This window comes from Streptopelia decaocto (genome assembly GCF_964273445.1).
Source record: "Streptopelia decaocto genome assembly, chromosome: 14".
In the NCBI taxonomy this organism is placed as follows: Eukaryota; Metazoa; Chordata; class Aves; order Columbiformes; family Columbidae; genus Streptopelia; species Streptopelia decaocto.
In genome coordinates this window covers 4,705,350-4,725,004 of record NC_138669.1, presented here as the reverse complement: position 1 = coordinate 4,725,004, position 19,655 = coordinate 4,705,350, and the positions used below count along the sequence as shown (strand labels likewise).

At 44.6% G+C, this 19,655-nt stretch overlaps 2 protein-coding genes across 2 annotated transcripts in view; one reads left to right on the top strand and one right to left on the bottom strand.

Annotated features, from left to right (window-relative positions):
• The window catches only part of STK4 (serine/threonine kinase 4), a 55,351-nt gene that overhangs the window by 7,855 nt on the left and 27,841 nt on the right, over positions 1–19,655 (top strand). The window contains exons 2-10 of the mRNA XM_082065152.1: positions 5,815–5,877; positions 8,400–8,480; positions 9,307–9,435; positions 11,283–11,397; positions 11,973–12,137; positions 12,545–12,712; positions 13,272–13,409; positions 13,851–13,979; positions 16,056–16,242. Of these exons, the coding sequence (XP_081921278.1) occupies positions 5,846–5,877; positions 8,400–8,480; positions 9,307–9,435; positions 11,283–11,397; positions 11,973–12,137; positions 12,545–12,712; positions 13,272–13,409; positions 13,851–13,979; positions 16,056–16,242 (1,144 nt within the window). The 5' untranslated portion in view covers positions 5,815–5,845. The remainder of the gene's footprint in view (positions 1–5,814; positions 5,878–8,399; positions 8,481–9,306; positions 9,436–11,282; positions 11,398–11,972; positions 12,138–12,544; positions 12,713–13,271; positions 13,410–13,850; positions 13,980–16,055; positions 16,243–19,655) is intronic.
• Positions 1,520–5,673, bottom strand: TOMM34 (translocase of outer mitochondrial membrane 34). The gene is made up of 7 exons (XM_082065471.1): positions 5,538–5,673; positions 5,351–5,450; positions 4,975–5,127; positions 4,187–4,347; positions 3,781–3,925; positions 3,088–3,214; positions 1,520–2,577 (listed from the first exon to the last, which is right to left on the bottom strand). Exons 1-7 carry the CDS (start codon positions 5,650–5,652, stop codon positions 2,479–2,481), a joined length of 900 nt encoding a protein of 299 aa, XP_081921597.1. The 5' UTR covers positions 5,653–5,673; the 3' UTR covers positions 1,520–2,478.

Genomic DNA, 19,655 nt, shown 5'->3' with positions numbered 1-19,655 from the left:
ACACCTCACCAGCACTACCCGCCGCCTTTCTGTCCAGCCTGGGTGCTGGTGCTGCTCTCTCCATCTTCCTGCTGTGCTGGGTCATACACTCGCTTCAGCTCACTGCAGAGTTATCCCTCCTACCTCTTGTTCTCCTTCCAGCATTTTAACAAATCACATGTTTGCTCCTGTGTGGTGTCTGCTCAGTTGAGACTCTTCCCTGGGGCTTTTCATCATTCCTTTTTCTTGCTTTTTTTTTTGACATTTTTTCCTCAAACCTCCTTAAATATTCATTTTCCTCATAGTTGGTGCCTGAACTGTGCACTACCGAAGTATCTCCTTCTCAGTGAGATGCTTATAAAGGACTTCAGTCTAACTAATATACAGGACCTTCATTTAAGTTATTTCTCCCAAAGTGTAACTGGCTGGAAGCTTTTATGCTTTGTCTCCAGAGGAAAGATGTATATTTGCAGGAGTGGAATGCATACAGGAAGCTGGAATGGAACTGTACAGGTAAACTTCATTCTGCTGTTGGCCAGCTTGTCTGCAACTCTTTTTTCAGGTGTAACGGGCTGGTTCAGATGTGCCTGTGACGCCACCTCTGATGCCAGAGGGGACAGCTGCAGAGCTGGAGGGAATGCAGGAACACAGGGACACCAAATAGCTTAAAAAAGGACAGGAACAAGGACCAGAGTCTTTCAAATGTTTATCAGAAAAGGTGAAGTTGGGGCTTGGATCCCCATGTTTACTAGAGGATACTGGAAAGTTTTCAGCTCCCTTGCTTATCCCCTTTGGGCAAGTCTGAGCCTTTAGGGAAGGGAGGGAGGAGCAGCAATGCAAATGTGAAGCTGGAGTCTCCTGTTTGGAGTAGCTGCTGTGCCTTTTGGAAGGGGTGCTGCTGACAAGCTCTCCAGCAGCACGGTTGCTGGAGCAGAGGAGGAGACAGGAGGAGAATGACTCTGGGCTTGAAGCAGTGTGTTTTGTTGCTGTGCTTCATCTCTGTCTACCTGGTGTTATTGCTGGGGAAAGTCTCAGAGATAAGGTACAAAAATGTGTTGCTGAGAGGTGAATGCTGCTGCTGCTGCTGGGAGGTGTCATGAATAGTTGAACAGGGCAGGTATCTGCTGCTCCAGATCACAGGAGGGCTGTTAAAAGGATAGCTCTTCACTAAGTGAAATGAGCCTTCCTCCTGTATTCTGTGACCTTCCTCTGCTTATCTTTGTACCGCTGGCCTGCGCTTCCCCACCTTGACATCCATCACCCTTGCCTGCTGGGAGCTCGGGCAAGGATCAGTGGAGATACAGGGAGTTTAAGTTGCTGCAGGTCTAGTGTTGTCCAGCATCTTGACTCACCAGTTAAAGCACTCTACCCCTGCACAGTGTGATCAGTGGTGAGAAACACTGATGTGTTGTCACCATCTGACAGAGCAAGGCCTTGGACAGCAGTGGCTGAACTCCTTGGACAAAAAGGGAGGGACAGTATGAAGTGGTTAAAGTGTTCCAGTTCCCCTATACCATCCATCACATAAAAAACACAGCTCTGAAGTGAAAATAAACATGGCTTTAATGGTTCATAGAATAAATCCAAATCTCTCTTTATCCACCATTTTAAGTCAGTGCCATCATACCAGGTAAATATAAACATGCATTGAAGTAGTAAGCCAGACCTCATCTGGGATTTTACTGCATATCCTGCTCCCTGTAACATCCTATAGCAACTGCTCCAAAAGGCACAGAGGAGCTAAAGTGGGGTTTTTAAAAAAATAAACAAAACAAACAAACCCACAAAAAAACAATTGTAAAGTTCCCAAGCACCCAGAATCTAAAAGAAGTAGTGCACAGTGTAACAAGGCAGGCTTAAATTGCTGCTGTTTTCCTAAATGTGCAGACTAATTAAAAACAAAAAAAGCTGCTACTGCAAAGGTCTGCCCAGCCACACTAAGCAGCAGGAACTCAGCTGAGGGCCAGCAGGCATCAAGTGGGAGACAAAACTAGCTCAGCCCTGTGCAAGTAACTGTGCCTGTATTACCACAATGGTATGTGGTGCCAGGAAAACTGCAGCAGTTCCTGCAGCAACCTTATTTGATTAATAGCAGCACAAATGTAGCACAACTGTCACCTGTTAAAGACAAAAAAAAAAAATAATCTGTCTGTAGCTCTTCAGAAAGAGCCACCCCACATGCATCTTAACCAACATGGAAAGAGTCCCTGAGGCCAATAGTTACAGCCAAGTTGACTTCAGTCAGGGAAGGTCACCTATATGCCTCACAGGGAGAGGCATTAAAACTCTGAATGATCTTAGAGCCAGATAATAGAGTTTGATACAGATTGTGTGTCTTAACATTCATTGTGCTGGCGTAGAACCTGTTACATCTCAGCAGCAGTAGACGATAGATTTCAATACCGATCCTGCATTAAGGTTGGTCCCTGTAACAACATCAGAAGGGAAAATGCTTTCTTCTGCAGTGGAAAACAAAGCTTTCCTTGTTGCTTGGTTACCCTAGGCTTTGTTCAGTTCTTGCAGTAATCTCAGTGCAGCTGTGTTCTTTGGTTCGGTTTTCAACAAGCTCTTGATATCGGCAATACTTGATTTGTAATCCTAGAAAGAGAATATTTTTTTAAGTGTTAGTACATTGAAAATTCAGTCTAATGCTCTTGCTGCAGAATTACTACCCATAACACAACTGAGCCTGTGCCTCCCCCTGTATAATTGCTTAAGCACTAGCATTAATGTAGCTGTTCTAAAATACGCTTAAGCTAGGGCTAAGAAGACAGTTTCATCACTCAAGAGGGTTCTGAGTCCAGCAGAAATGCAATAAGTCTTCCAGTACTGCCTAGAGAATCTCTCACCAGACACAAAGAGCTCAGTGTAACATGTAGCTGCTTCCAGCATCTCCAAAACCAGGACCTGGTGCTGAGAAACTCACAAGATCCAACCAGCAAATAGTGATATGAAAGAAAATCCCCTCTCAGTCCACACAGGTCTCAGCTACGTGATGGCAGACATTGTCTAGCACAGAAACGAGCTCTAAATGGCATTTCTTGCTCTGATCAAACATGAACAGGCACCTAATCCTAGCCTAAAACCATTCAAAAACTCCTGACTTACCTTCAGTTCTTTAAGTGCTTGAGCACGCCTGTAGAGCGCCTTAACATTTTTAGGATCTAACCTCAGAGCTTCTGTGCAGTCCTGTACGGCTTCCTTGTATTGCTTCAGAGTCAGGTAACAGAGAGCTCTGAAACGCAATTACCAGGTTAGAGATCTTCAGCTAAAAGCAGCTTCTGCTGCTGCAACACACACAACAGATCTCAGCCAAGCTCTGCGTAGCACAAAGCTGGACTCTAAACCAGACTTGTAAGATTACATCACATATGAGGCTCTTCTTGAGCTCAAGTTTGTTTCACTTAAAAAGGAAGGAAAAAAGGAAACAGTTTTTTAGTCTGAAAGTAAAAAAAAGGAGAAAAAGAGGATTTTTTAGAGTAAGCTGCTCTAAAGATAAGAACCTGTACTTCAAGGATGCAGGTTCCTATCTATACCAGTCCAGACTACACTCTGCTTCCTGCAGTGGCCTTAGGAGTCTTTACACTAAACAGAGTCCTGGCAGGCAAATATTAAAGGGAGAAATCCCTTAGCAGCCCTAGGCTGAGTGTCTCCAAGGGTTTTTCGCAGTACCCGATCAGAGAACTTCATACAAGCTACAGGGAAGACCACCTGGAGCAATCATTAGACAGCTCTGTTGGAAGCACCACAGTGGCTTTTATAAAGGGCGAAGAAGTACTTGGGCAAAGAGCCGAGCAGTACCTGTTGGTGTAAGTCGCACATTCCTGGTTGAGCTTTAAACTCTCAGTGTACTTCTCAACTGCTTTTTTATGGTTTCCTTTCTTTACAAGTTCATTTCCTTCTGCCTTCAGAGTTTGAGCCCTCTCAGTGCCAGCAGCAGCCTGGTCTGGAAACAGTGAGAAAGCATACAGAACACTATAAAACTGATAAGATCAGTGCAGCCTCTCAAAAAGCAAATATCCCCATACCAGAGACGAGACACAGAGACATCAAAGGATCCAGAACCAACCGAAGAGGCTCTGGCAGAACCAGGCTCGGGGTTTTCCAGGCCCCAGCTGCTGACAGGCTGAGCAGGCCTGGCAGCTGCCTTGTTCATCGCCCCTGTGTGCTGCAGGGCTCTGTGCCCGGCTCGAGGGCACGTTCTCACCTGGTCCTGCCCGCTGTGCAGCTGCAGGAGGAGTGTTTGCCCCGGGGGCCCCGGCAGAAGGAACACTCCACCTTGTCTGGGCAGAAACAGGGACGGTGGGGATTGGCGGGAGCTTCTGGCGCCAGTTCACACCATCCTTCTCCAGCAGAGCTTTAGTCATCCTGGAAGAGAGGGCTGGTGGTCATGCTGTCTGTTGGACATGCAGGAGCCAGCACGGTCGCTTTGTAACCTGGCTCATGTATTGAGAACAGCACATCTCCACTAACCCCTTCACGTGCATCTAAACTAAGCTCCTTCTACAGGCAGGCCATTAATGAAAGGAGCTTCTTCATGTCAGCAGGGCTAAAAATACCAGAGGACGAGGGCTGGAGCTGTCAGTGCTCAGTGGAGCAAGAGGTGTACGTGTCAGTCCTCACCCTTGGGAAGCGGTGAAGCAGACAGCTCCAGGAGGAGGAAAGGGCTATGGCAGCCTGTAAACTCAGTCAGCACAGGGAGCTGGAGCCTTTAGTTAAGTATTTGTTTTAAAATAGGCACTGAGCAAAGCAGAAACTGTCCCAGGAAATTCATTCCCAGCCCTCAGCCAGCATCCTGAAGGGCAGACAGCGTGGCCAAGCCTGCACCTTGCGCAAAGCATCAGAATCCTCAATCGCTTCACCCATGTGCTCAGGACCCAGCTCGCTCCCGACACGGCTGCAGGAACACAGCAAGGCTCGCGGGAGCGCCAAACCGAGCTGCTGTGTCCCCAGCCCTGCCGGTGGCACCCCAGAGCATGGCACGGCGTTCCTTACCTGTTGACGCCGTCGTGCGCGGCCGGGATGGAGCAGTCCACCTGCAGCGCGGTCTTGTAGTCCACGTAGGCCAGCTGGTACCTCTCCAGGGCCTCGTAGGCCGCGGCCCGCCTGAGCAGGGGCTTGATCCCGAACGGGACCAGCTGCAGGGCGCTGGGTGGAGGGAACAGAGCCGCCGGAACGAGGTCAGCCCGGGGGCCGCGGAGGATCGGGCACGGCACGGCCAGGCCGGTGTCGCTCCGGCGCGGCCACCAGCCCCGTCTCGCCTCCCTCGCGGGGCGGGAGCGAGCGAACGAGCCCCCCGGCCCGGCCACCCCCGTGGCCCGGTGCCCTCGGGCCCCATCACCCCCGCCGCCCCGGCCCCACCGCCGCTCACCTGCTGCAGTCGGTCACGCAGAGGCCGCAGGCGCCGTCCTTGAGATGGCAGGCGGCGCGGTTGGCGAGCAGCACGCTCCGCTCCTCGGCGGCGGCTTCCCCTGCGCCGGGACACAAACGGGACCGCGGTTCAGCTCCGCTCCGCCTGCCCCGCCCCCCCCATCCGCCCGGCCCGGGACGCGCGGTACCTGCGGCCTCCAGCAGCTCCAGGGCGCGGGTGTAGAGCGCGGCGGCCGGCCCGTACTGCCCGCGGCGGAACTCCTCGTTACCGGCCCGACGCAGCGCACCGGGGGACGCCGCCATCGCGCCGGGCCGGGGAGGCCACGCCCCTGCCGCTGGGGGCGGGGCCTGCTCAGACCACACCCCTCGCCTGGCGGGGCGGGGCGGGCGCTCCCCGCGGGCTTCCGGTGGCGGAGCGGAAGCGGCGGCGCGGCGGGCGGCGATGGAGGGGTGAGGGAGGGAGTGCCCGGCTCAGTGACCGCCGCCACGCAGCGCCATGGAGACGGTGCAGCTGCGGAACCCGCGCCGGTAAGTAGAACGGGGGTATCCGCGCGGGGACCGGGACTGCTGCGACCTGGCCGGCCCCTGTGCGGGCCGCGTCTTTCTTGTCACCGGCGCGTCCCGGGCCCGAGGGGTGTCGGCGGGAGCGGGGCAGCCGGCGGGACTGAGCGCATGGTGCGGGCAGCGGCTGGAGAGGCAGCGGGGCCTTCGGCGGGACCAGCCGGGCAGCGCCGGTGAGTCCGTGCGGTGACAGCATCGAGCGCCGGTGCTGGGAAAGGGGCTTGAACGGAGGTACCGGAGCTCACGCCGGTGGACGTGTCTGTACCGGGGGCTGTGCTGCCCCTCTCCGGGGCAATGACAGAGCCCCAGGAACCTGACATTTGCTCCAGTCTCTCTTGGGATGAGTTCGGTACCGGTTCGTCGGGCCCGGTGCCGTGCCCAGTCCCCCCTGCCCCGCGCTGGTCCCGGACACGCCGGTGCCCCCCAGCGGGGGGAGTGGGTGGGGACCGGCAGCGGTTTAAATGAAGGGTCGGGCTGTCAAAATGCTATCGGTGCTTTGCAGCTGCGTCCCGGGGAGGCTGCCGGCTCCTCTCCTCCGTGACATACTCTTTTATTTTGTTAAACAGCAATGTATTTTCCGTTAAAAAAATTAAAACGTCTGTTTTTATTCTGTAATTGTTTTTGCTGGTATTTAACTGGAAGGTGATTCGGGTTAGATCTGAGTAACAACTTGTTTTGTGTTGCTGTTCTGTCTGTGTTGTATAAACACACCGCAAAACAGCAGAGTTTGCCTTTGACAGCAGCGAGTGCGCTGGGCGAGCTGGGTGGTGCACGGTACCTGCAGCCCTGGGCTGCAGCACACATGAGGTAGTTTGATGTAAGCGCAGTTGTTGTCTGGTTACTGTGTTTTATTATGAGAAAACCCCTTGTTTACTAGAATTTAGGCCTCATTTTAACTTCAGCAAGAAGGATCTGCCTCTTGCATTGCCCGTTTTGGCTTCCTTGGAAATGGCAGCTTGTGTAGTCACCAATACATATGTATTTTTTTCCCCTTCTCTTCCAACACCTCCTCCCTCCCCATTTTCACAAGGACAAGAAACATTCTGTGGGTTAGTGCTTATCTTTGCAGGGAAGCCAGTGACGACTTTCAGTATTTCACCACTTCCTGACTCTGCTTCTTTATAATGTTTCCTTTGCTGCAGGAAGCCATTGTATGTACTCCATGTGTGAGCTGCTCCTCCTATATGGCTTTTGTACCTAAACATAATAGCCAGGGATCAATGAGCGGTTTCTCACCCTGTTTCTGAAGAAATTGAGGAAAAAAAAAATGTATTTAGTATCAGAATTAGCATTCCTGTGGCTGGAGTTGTGATCTTTAATAGCAGCAGTAAGAGCTTTCAGTGCTAATTTGCAGTTGCAGGTGCCCACGCTCGTTTTGTTTCAAGCCCTACTCGCTGTGAGACCAGTAAATTCTGAAAACTCCAAGACTCAGAATTTTCTGTGTTTCAAAAACTAGCACGAGCTGGTTTGGGGAGCTTGGAGGTTTGTGTTTTGTTTTTTAAATTTATTTTGTTTGTGCATTTTTTGTGGTTTTGTTTTTGTTTCAGACTGTTTTCTTAGTTCATGCGAAAATAAAAGAGCGCTTGTTTGGAGCTGTTGCATACTGTTCATCCGACAATAAAACACTTTGTTTTCAGAACTTTTTTTTGATGCCGTCCTTGGCTGTTTCAAGAGGTTTCTTGGCGAAATGCTCTCCAGTGTGACAGAGGAGGATGGAAACAAATGTGGTTGATCTTGTTGTTGCCTTGTGTACAGAATCTCCTTGAAGTTGTACTGGGGGTGAGGGGAGCTGAAAAAGGGGTCCCAGTACATTGCATTCCCTAGGAGGTATTTCAGCTGACACTTACCAGCAATGCATTGAAGAGGGATGGACCAAGCAGGGTTAAGATCCTTAAAGAGATATCAGTTTTCTTTCTTCTTCTTTTTTTTCCTGTTAGAATTTTCATAGTGTATATACAGGCCCACAGTCAAGATCTGAACTTCTGATGTTAAAAGCATGCAAGTGAGATTGGCATTGCCTCCTTTCTCCCCACAAATGTAGTCCACACATATTCCAGGGCACCAGGGGAGATGATGTTCCCTTTTGCATGGCCTTAGTCCATATCCTTCCATTCAAGATATTGAACTTGGGCAGGTATGTGCAGTCACTGCGAGACTCCGCAGTGCTGTGTTGGGATTTGACCACAGGCGTATAGGTCCTGAGGTGCGTTTCCACCAAGAAGAACTGTAGATTTGTGTGCCTGAACGTATTCTGTTCTCTGTAATTCCCAGTCCTCTTTTGCTATTGGGTGCTAGTAATATATAATAATAATACTAAATAATAATAACACTCAATCTGGTGGTCAGGTGAGATAAACTTACCTTGTAATCAATTTACTTCATGCTAACCCTTGTGTGCATTTACATGGCGCTGTTGATTCTTCTGTTTCAGCAAAGCCCAAAGTGCCATAAAATTAAATGTAATAATTTCTCTGTTCTTGCCTATACAGGCAGCTGAAGAAGTTAGATGAAGACAGTTTAACCAAACAACCTGAAGAAGTATTTGATGTATTGGAGAAGCTTGGAGAAGGGTATGTAGTCTATTGCGATGTGCCAAATGTCCATTTCTCTAAGAACAAATCCATGGAACGGGTACATGTTCAGTGGTCTCTGATTTTTCACTTTTGTCACGATCCTATTACTGCAGCGGTGTGCACTAACATTTTATGTGGTTAGTAACAGAATAAAGATTTTTTTTTTTTGCCTAGAATAAGTTCTCTTATCCAAACAGCTTACTGTTCAGCAGTAGGGAGCTAAAACATTGTTGAAAAATGCCAGTCTGGAGTTGATGGGGCTCTGTGGGAACTCGGGAGGTTTTGTTGTTCATCCCTGGTACCTCCTGTGAAAGATCCACGTGGTGGAAATGAACTTGTGCTGCATTGTGCCACTTGGTAAGGCAGAGCAGCGTGGGAGCACTCGGTGAGTGACACTTGCTGCCTTAAATAGTTCATTTGAAAAAAATGAGTTGTAAATCTCTGTGGCTCATGTGAGTAAAGAAGTTGGAAATAAGACAGACAATACCTGACAAGAACAATCAAACCTTTCTGACCAGAGCCGTAGTTCTTACTGATGCGCAGCTGGAAAAGGAGAGAGTTACACTTGCTGGATTTGTGTAAAAGGCCTTTGTAGAGCTGTGAGCAGTGTAACAATATTTGGCTCCTTTCTGACTGTCTCAGTGTCCCGTGACTTATTTATATTATTAGAGTGTCTAGAAGCTAGTGGACTGATTATTTACATTGCAATACAAAATATTTTTGGTGGGAGGATAGTTAATTTTTTACCTGCAAGAAGCAAAACCATAACATTTGGATTTCTACAAATGTTATTGTATTTAGTGTATAATATTTTGTTTCATAGTTCCTATGGCAGTGTGTTCAAAGCCATTCATAAAGAAACGGGTCAAGTTGTTGCAATTAAACAAGTTCCTGTGGAATCTGACCTGCAAGAGATTATAAAGGAAATATCTATAATGCAGCAATGTGACAGGTAAGTGTGTACTGCAAAACCCATTATCAGTATGCAAAGAAAAGTGTTGTTTATGATCTAGCATTTAATCAAATAAAAGCCATGATGTTGCCTTAAATATTTTTTAAAAGGCTGGACTGATATGATCAAGTTACCTCGTATCAACCGAGTCATGTTAACTGACCATTTGGGTAGTGTTAATCCAAGCAAAAGTAAGACAACAAAAAAGTGGCTTGCACCAAGGAGCATTAAGCCAAGTCAGATGACCTCGCACTTGCTGCCAGCGAAGAGCAGTAATTGCAGTTTTCCTGACATGCCATCGCTTGTTGAGCAGTGGTAACTCAATTGTGTTCTCCAACAGCAGTTCCTGTGTCCAAAGGGTTAATGATTTCTAAACAAGTTTTGGTATGGCCGTAGAAAACTGTTAGGAGAGGTTTTTTGGTTTGTTTTTAAGGGGCACGTGGACAGGAGCCACTAATGCATGGCTGCTCTTGCATGTGTATAATCTACGTGCTGTCACCTGCTTGGGTGGCAGAATTGTCCTTCCCCAGTTCCTGCCGGTGCAGGCTCTAGTGCGGTGCAAGTCGTCTGCTGACCTGAGCATCCCCGGAATAACCTGATGGCTGGTTCTCTGGGCTGCCTTTGCACGTTTCTCATGGCAAAAGATGTTGTAACAACTTGGCTAATGAAGAGCTCATGGGTGCAGAGGACCTCCTCTCAAACTGTGTCCTGGGCTGAAAGTTTAAAATATACTAATTTCTCCTAGCGTTATGAATTTAGCCTTAAGAAGCACTATTTTGATGCACTTTAGGCATGGAAAACCATTTAAAATAAATTACATTAGCAATATAAAACCCAGTCACTCTATAGCATTTCACTTTCACTAACTTTAGATGAAGGTGACTGGTGGCAGACAAAAAAATGTAGCTTTAAAATAATTTTTTTGTGAAAAATATTACTGTATAACTTGGAAACCATTACTAGTGTCTCTTAAAATAGATTTAATATTAACATTGTAAGGCCTAAAACGAGACCTTATGGTTATGAACAGCAGAGGGAGTGAATCACTGGAGCATCACATTTTCTGTCCAAGCAGAAAGACACTGACTTTGGTTTTCTAGTTTTCTAGTTTTTTGTTAGAAAATATTCAGCAGAGAATAGATCAACTGCACTTTTGTCTCTTACCTCCATTCCCACAAAATCAGGAACAGTCATTCTGGTCATTTTCTACTTTACCTTTTCCAGAGGAGAGATGGTTATTCGGATTGATATGCTTTTCTGGGTTGTTTGCTTTTTGGGCAGCCAGATAACTGACTGTGAGAGGCAGTCTTAGGTTGTACTGGATTCCTAAAATACATCCTGGACTAAATTTTAGAAACAAGTGCGTGCCTGTGGTAGTGGGGGAACAGTCCTCTTACTGAACACGGTAGCACTTTTCTAGCAAACTTTGGACCTTGTTTAATGTTTCCATTGGTTGCAAATGCTCTGCAGCAGCTTTAGTGCCAGGGTCCATTTCTCATTCCCTTGTCCTGCCTTCTTGCTGGCCGCAGCACTGACCTTGTTGTGTTCCAGTTCAGAGAGCTAAACCAAATCAAAGGCTGATTGCTCCTTGTTTCTCTAGGATTTATTTTCAGGGGGTTTCGCTCCCTGAACTGACCAGCTGACAGGTCAGGTAAGCACTGCTGAGGGTGCATAGCCCTGTGCCAGTTCAGTCAGTTTGGAATACTTTTGATCAGGGTTTCAGTGGCACTTCGGCTCTGAATTTCTAAAACTTACTTAGGGGCTCTGCAGTGCACTTTACTTGTTTAGATATGCTGGTTACTGGTATTTGACCCATTGTTTTCTTCTCCTTTTCTCACATTTTGTAGTCCTCATGTGGTGAAATATTACGGCAGCTATTTTAAGAACACAGACCTGTGGATAGTCATGGAATACTGCGGCGCTGGATCTGTGTCTGATATTATTCGATTACGAAACAAAACTGTACGTCCTTTCTCCTTTGAATGTATGAGTGGGAAATATGGGTGTCCGTGGTTCAAGGAAACTGAACAGTTTGGGCATGATTGTCGTGATGTTCAATGTCTGACACAAGCATTGGCCATAACTTGGGATGCAGTTCCTTTGTTCCTCTGAAAAATGAGAAAACTGATTACATTGATCAAGTTTTGGTTATCCGGATAATGCAGTGAAGTAGATTTTTGGTTTGGCTTTCTGAAAAGCCAGACTGATTCCCAAAAACAGACTCTACTCTGGCTTGTTTGGCAAATACCTTAGAAATAAAAAAGAAACACTAAGTAAAATAATATGTCTTGCAAGATAAGAATTAGTTGAGAAAGGGTTATGGTATGTGAAATATGGTATGTGTGTATGTGTGTGCTGTTTATAATCTAATTCTACTGCATAATGCTGTAAGTCGCTAACTGATTTCCCATTAATATGGCAACTTTAGTGAAGGCAATTAAATGGTTAATTCTTGAATCTCAGGGAAACAGACTGAAACACCATAGTGTTACATCCCAGCAACTGATAGGTTGACAGTAACTCTCTTTTTTCTTAAGCTCACAGAGGAGGAAATCGCTACAATAGTGCAATCAACCCTGAAAGGACTGGAGTACCTGCATTTTATGAGGAAAATACACAGGGACATCAAAGCTGGAAATATATTGCTAAACACAGAGGGACATGCTAAACTTGCAGATTTTGGAGTGGCAGGACAACTTACAGTAAGTACAACCAAGATGGTTGTGTACACCCCAGTTTACCTTTTCAACTTGTATGTGAGTGTGACGCGCTTGTGGAAACCTTGAGAAATCGTTCTGAACTGGTTTTTAACACTTTACGTCAATGTAATGAGATACGAAAACAGCAACACGTTAGAGCAGAGCTTCCTCTGTGGAAGCTTTATACCAAAGTAATGGTTTGCAATTGCACTTGCTGTTTTATTTAGGGTATTTGTAACCTCCATAAGCACGTTTCAATTCTTTTTGCAGCCCTCTGTATCCCAGTCCTGCTGAGTCTAATAATGTGCAGACGTGCAAGTGGAAGATAATTAGGGTGATGATTCATTAATGAATGTTTGTGGCTAATAAAATTATCATCGTCTGGCTCTTTGTCCTGCTTTTCTTCTCAGGACACCATGGCAAAGCGGAACACAGTTATAGGGACCCCATTTTGGATGGCTCCAGAAGTGATTCAAGAAATTGGGTACAATTGTGTGGCAGACATCTGGTCGCTGGGAATCACTGCAATAGAAATGGCTGAAGGCAAACCACCATATGCAGATATTCATCCTATGAGGGTAAGCACTGTGGCCTTTTAGAATGTATTGCTGTTTGGAAAGATTTTGCTATTATAGCTGGCTGAATAACACAGCAACGTACCATCTGGCTTTTAATTTGGAGTAAATGATTTGTTTTCTGTCAGTTCTTTGTAGTGTTGATTAAATTAAAAACAAGTCTTTGAGAAGGAGAATCTGCATGAGAAGGGAAATTGCAATCATCTTCTGTTAAGACATAGCTGCAGCTCCCTGTGTTGGGTGTGAATAAACTTATTTTCAGTTGTATTATCCAAAACAGGTTTTTTTTAATGCAAAGACAAATTTTTAAGGCTTAAAAATGGCCAGTTCACACCATTTGAGGCATGTAATGGCTCAGACAGAGGTGTAAGCACCTACGGAGGAAAGTCTTGTTTCTTGCTACTCGATTCCTCTGAACAAATTTGTGTATGATATTGGCATAAATTCTTCAGAAGCAGTGAACTTGAAATGTCTATTATTGTTTAGTACCAGTGTATATATGTTGTACTGTTGGAAAGCTTTAAATGTTGTTTAGAAATCTGGAATATTCTTCTGTTTTTAGGCAATTTTCATGATTCCTACCAACCCACCTCCAACATTCCGGAAACCAGAGCTCTGGTCAGACAACTTCACAGACTTTGTAAAACAGTGTCTCGTGAAGAGCCCGGAGCAGCGTGCCACTGCCACACAGCTTCTGCAGGTCTGCCTTTTCTTCCCATAACGTAAGCTCTAGAGAGGCAGTATGGTAGGCAGTGCTGCTTGTCCGAGGTGATACTTTCATTTCTTGGTGCTCCTTCTCACTACACGTTTTACTTTTTAATATCTGATTTAAAAAATCTTGCACTCAACTTCCAACTTTTCAGTTCTCTAAGAACCAGTCTAACATCTGCTTCCTACCTTTGGATTCTCTGGGTTTTTTTGTTTGTTTGTTTGGCTTTTAGAGGTTTTTTGTACTTTCTTGGAGGGTGCGATGTCTCCCTCTAATGCCAAACAGAAGTATTGGATTTTTGTTTTAGTGAGGTATTAATTTAGGTATTGAGTTAAACCTTAATTTTCATTGGAAGTAAGCCATAGTAGCAGTGTTTTACTATTATGTCTTGGTTTGGACACAGTGCTTATTTGTTTTTAAAATACTTCTCAGCATCCATTTGTTAAAAGTGCCAAGGGAGTGTCAATTCTGCGAGACTTGATTAATGAAGCAATGGACATCAAGCTGAAACGTCAAGAGGCACAACAGCGTGAACTAGATCAAGATGATGAAGAAAATTCAGTGAGTGTTTAATAGTAAAAGTGTACAAAGTCCGGACCGTTGTTCCTTTCGTAAGGCTTAGCTGCTTTGGGTTTTGTTTTTTATATTTTGTCCAATCATCCATGGATTAGACTTAATTCTCGAATTTTCTACTTCGACTGCTTAACCCGATGCTTAATCTCTGCTCAATCTTTATATTGGAGTGGGATACCCAGCATGTATGACTTACTGTTGAGCTCAGAGTGCAGCTAGAGACCTGTGATTGAATAAGTCTATGAAGTAGAGTATGCAAAAGACTTGATACATTTTCCCAGTTAAATTATATTATTTATGCAGTAATGAGTATTTTTCATTGTACATTCAGGTCTTAGACTGCTCTCTTAGTATGAAATAATTATATCATCTCTGATGCGCTATGATATAAGTATGTTATGTTGTTTTACTATTGTTGTGCTTTAGAACCCCCCTTATAGAAACTTGCTACTACACAAGAGCAACCGACAGAAACCTCAGGTGAGGGCATGACAAGTGTTCAGGGGGTTGCTGTGAATTTAAGCTCGGGCTCCTTGTTTCAGTGGTTACAGCATGTGAATATGGAAAGCATGTTGGAAACTGTTTTATGAGCCTCTGCCTGCTTCAACCCGAACAAATGAAATGGGCAACAAAAGGCTTTGTGTGCCAGTCCCGTTCAGAGGTTAGACCTGAGTAGCATGGTCCACAGTGTCTGTGCTGAAGACTTTGGTGGTCTGGTTTTCCAGTTTAGGACCACCTGTTTATTCAGTGTGGAAGTAACTTTACTGGTCATGTTGCCATGGCGTTGACTCTAAGAGTGTTGTCCTGACCGTCTCTCCTTCATTTCTGAGTGATCTGGAGTCACGTTGCTGAGAGATGGTGTCTGTGCAGTGGAGCTGAGCGGTCTCTGTCAGTGTGTGTTTTCCTGAAGCTTCACTAGTCCGTGTCTCCTAGAGAAAAGTGTCCCCAAGCGCCGCAGAAATTTCTGCTGCAGTCCTTTGTTAAATGATGTGTAGATAACAAATTTATTGCTTCCTCTCACCCACTCATCTCCACATAAAATTACTTTTCCTCCATGAACATGTTGTGTGGTTTTCTCTTCCTCTTGCTGTTGGTTTTGAGGTTGGGAAGTAAATTATATAGACAACCTTGACAGAGCAGATATTAATATAACCTAGGAAGTTACTTCTGTTTTAGCTGGTTACCTGGTCCACATTTCCAAGAATCTAAACAGGTTGTGGATGTTTTGACCTTGTTCTTCATTAAATCCTAGTGACAATATATACTTAGTGAACCACACACCGCTTAATGAAACTCCTACTTGTGGCTGACATAACCACCTGCCAGGGAGTTGTCCTACCAGAATTTGTTGCAGGAGCTTGTGTTTTCCTCAAGCCAGTCTCTTGAGTCTTGACAGCACTAATTCTAACTTCTGTAATATTAACACCCATTAACAAATGGAAAGATAAAAAGAAAGAATTTTCATCTGAAAAAATGACTGGGCTTCAATGATTTAATTCCTTTTTAAAGATTTGTAAATTCAGTTTATTTTTCTTCAGTGCTTCTGAAGTTTATAGCAAGTAAAACTACCTACACATTAAAGACAGACTCTTAAAAACCAGGGTGATCATTCCTCTTCAGTGCCACACGCACTCCAAATTTAGAGCTGTTGCCTTCTAATAATTAATGACTCCTCAGTGAACTGCACCACTTGAGATAGGGGGCTTGGCTCAGCTTTTAAAACTGGCAACATTAGTAGAAACGCTAATGACTGAGTGTTGTAATGTACTCTGACAGGTCACTAGGTCTGAAATGAGATATGACTTCCATTGAGAAGCTTCTGCTTGTGATTTATCTATTCTCTTCTTTATCACGTTGGCAGAAAAGTTATGGAGACTTTTCCGTACCTGTTTGGAGATGACAGGGAGAGAACTAAGTGCCTAAAACCAAAATGTCGCTTCTATGTGTATTTGTAAAAAAAAAAATCTCAGAATTAGTAAGGCTTGCGAGTGTCCTTGAATACAGACATTCCTCACGTGACTTCACCAGCATCAGTAAAAATGTGTTTATGGCACCCTTGTACAGGAAGAAGATGAAAGCGATTCAGGCACCATGGTGAGGGCGAGCGGAGATGAAACTGGTACCATAAGAGCTGTCAACACGTTGAGTGATGGAGCCAACACGATGATAGAGCACGATGGCACCTTGGAATCCCAGCTGGGTACAATGGTCATCAACACAGAAGAGGAAGAGGAGGAGGGCACCATGAAAAGTAAGTGAACACCTTTAACTTCAGAATATGACTTTGCACCTAATGTGGTCTATGATATGTATTCCCAGGCTGCTTTGATATTTTTGGTATCCTATTGTGATGTCTTTTTGTTGTAGGGAGCTAAAACTCTTAGGTCAATGCTTTCTGGCAGTAGACAGACCCTTTCTAGGTACAAGTTTCAAGCCGTTCTTTCCAGTGTTGCACTTTGGACAGGTGGTGAGTTGTGCACAATTTCCACAAGCTTCTGTGCTGATCAAATGAGATCTGATTCTACCTAGTATGGGTTTTTTTAATTGTTTCTTTTTTGTCTGTTTTGTCTATTTCATGGAATATTAGGTGGAGGCTCTAGCACAGGGTAAATATTTGTGTTGCTTTAGAAAGTGATCTGACTATAACCTGGCATTCTGTTTCAGAACTGAGGCATCAAATTAAGGGCTTAATTTATGAAATTACAAATATTTTGCACATTTCAAAAACACAAAGGCATGCAGTGAGAGGAGCTCGCATCTTTCTAGACTTGTGTGTTTCTTTAGTGTTACTTTAATTGGTAACGACAACTGAATAGACTGTGTGTAGCTTTTCTGAGACCTTCAAGTTGAAATCTATTCTGCCCTAAAATAGAAAAGCTTGCTGAAACTGCAAGCCTTCCCATAGGATGTGAGATTTAAGATGATGTGACTTTGATCCGTGATAGGCTGGGGAAGAGCTCACAGCTTGACCTGGAAAAGGGTTAAAAAAGTTCTTTTGATTAAAGAGGCGGAGGGAGAGCCTCCTTGGAAAAGTCTGGCTAGAAGAGAATAATCTTTTCTCAATTATGTGTTCTCACAGAAATCTGTTCCATTGATGGGGCGGTCACAGGGGACTCAGTTGGACAGTGCGGGTGTTTGACGGAGGAAAGTGCTGAGTTGGTGGCTCAGCATTAGTGAAGTGTGACCGTCCTAGGCAAGCCTTGTTCTTTTGGCTCTTGCGCTACTTCCAGAGCCTTCCTTGGCCATCTGAATTTTTACCTTCAGCTATTGTGGGAGAAGTAAAAAAAATCCTGAGGAATTTCTGTGTTGCAAGTTTTTTTCCATGTGGCGCTCTGCAGAGCTTGTGGGAAGATACTGTTTTCTTCGAACAGACCAGAGTGACATTTCAGCAAAACCTTTTAAAGGAATTTTCCAAATGGATTCAGGACATTAAAAACTAAACATGTCAGCCCAGGTAGTGACTTGTGGCATCAGAGATGATGGCGGAACGCTGTGGGGTTTTGTGGAGCAAGGTAACTCCAGCAAGGAGACAGTGGACACTTTGAGAAGCATAAAAGGTTGCCCAAAGAGGGGGAAATGTTAACAGCTTAAATAAACCATGTGAAGTTGCTGTTGCTTTACAAATAGGCAACACCGTTAGTTTCTCATCATCCGTGTGTACTGTTCCATTTCATGATTCACAGTAACAGAGGTTGTGCTGGCTGTGATGCTCTGGCTACCAAAGGTGTGCAATAACGCATCTCTTCAGTTTTTCTTCCTGTGTTAACGTGCTTATCTGCTCACCATCTTTTATATTACATGCAAGTGGCAGCACTTGCAAATGGCAGCACTTGCAACTCAAAAGCATCTAATGCTCTCTATGAAGTAATGTACAGAGGCTTAAGGAGATACCTTTGATAGTATCTCTTTTGCAAGGACATACTCTTTTTTTGAATAGAGTAAGTTATGAGGATATTGTGATGTCTTTAACATAGTGTAGTGTGTAACCTCAAGAGGGAGCTCCAGAACAAGCTCCAAGACCTCTAGATCTCTGGCTAGAAAGTCGAGTTTTTATTTATCCCCCCTTAGACTTCAGACTTCTTAAAACCACTCTGTTCTTCAACCGCTGCCGTGTGCCAGTGGTCAAAGCTGAGTGTGCATCAGGAGTGCCCGAGCGGCTCCGCAGCCCCGAGGAATCGTTTGGAGATCCTGGGTGCGAGTGCTGCTTGAGGCTGGAATTGCTTTCACGTGGAGGGGTTCCGTTCAGCAGCATCCAGTACCACCCAGCTGCCCCCAGCGCTCGCTCTGCTGCATGGTACACTGCGTTTTAATAGCTTTAATGCCAAGAAATCTGATGAAAATAATTGTACCAGGCTAAAACTTAACTTTTTTTAACACCTTATTCTCTTTCCCCTGTAGCACAACACTGACATTCTTGCAGCTGCACAGAGCAGTTCTGTGTTTGTTTCTCAGGCACAATATGAGGCAGCATCTTTGAGCAACTTGCCTTTCCTGTGAGTTGCCTATAGCTCCATTTTCAGCTTACCATTCCCATAGTCTTGTTCTCTTAACAGTCAGTTAAATTTATTTTAACTATAAAGCTCATCAGCCTGCTGCAGAACCCTCTGGAGCGAGTTCTTTTTGTAATCTCAAATATAAATGTAATAATCTTGATTGAAACCGCTGAGTTTGAAGAAGCTTCATTGATTCATATTTTTAAAGAAGTCTATATTTCATTTGGCAGCTTGTGTTATGAGTCACAATAAAAGCTGGTTTAAGTCAATAAAAAAGTTCCGTTTTTTATCTTGCATGGCATTAGTAGGAGAATTTAGCCTCCCTGGGTGTCTTGGGCTTTTTAACTACAGGCTTCTGAGCTTGTGTTCCTCCTAATTTAGGAAAATAAATCCATCTCTTCACCAGTTTTTGGTTTGGTTATTTATTTTTAATGTAAAAATTGTTTATAGGGCCTTGAAATATGACACTTTAGACAGGATTGTCTTTGACATCTCTAGTAAACAACTTCCAATAGCCTTGAAAACGCTTCTTGCATAAATCAGTTAATGACTTTTCAGGCTCAGAAGAAAAGCATTCTTAAGTTCCAGTATTTTACATTGGAGGGGAAGTTTTACTTTGTAGTCATTTGAGCTATAATTCTGTTTCCTTAAATTCTTTCATTTGCTTGGCATTTTTCTAGGCATTCAATATATATTCAGTAATAATATGCTGAACATAATATATATATTCAGGCAGCATTAAAAATGTCACTATGACATTCTGTTACGCATTTTGAAAGCCCTCAAGTGATTGCCTGAAACCACAGGTACTAAATTGTGCCGCGACACATTTTACTTATAAATCCATTGCTAACAGATTACTTATGGATTGCAGTGAAACTATTCCAGGAAAACCGTGGAAGCAGCTGAAGAACTGCAGATGAACAATCATTTGTTATAACAGACGTTTCCATTGTGCTTGAGCGCTGGGGTAGCTCTTGAACTGTGAATATGTCTGAAATGATGTGTTTTTTTAATTTTTTCTATGGGGTGCTGGTAAATAGTGCAGCATTTTTTACCCTTTTTTGTGTGTTATTTGCTGTAGGTCTTCAGATAGTGGAAGTTTGGCATGAATTTGTATCTTGGATTTAAGGAGCGGAACGTAATTTTACAGTAAAGCAGATGAACATGT

Bases quoted from the DNA above. Each gene is read 5' to 3' on its own strand.
- TOMM34 (XM_082065471.1), bottom strand. From the start codon at position 5,652: ATGGCGGCGTCCCCCGGTGCGCTGCGTCGGGCCGGTAACGAGGAGTTC. The intron at 5,451-5,537 runs GTACCGCGCGTC...GTCCCGGCGCAG, and splicing joins GGAGCTGCTGGAGGCCGCAG to GGGAAGCCGCCGCCGAGGAG. The intron at 3,215-3,780 runs GTACTGCTCGGC...ATTGCGTTTCAG, and splicing joins TGTGCGACTTACACCAACAG to AGCTCTCTGTTACCTGACTC.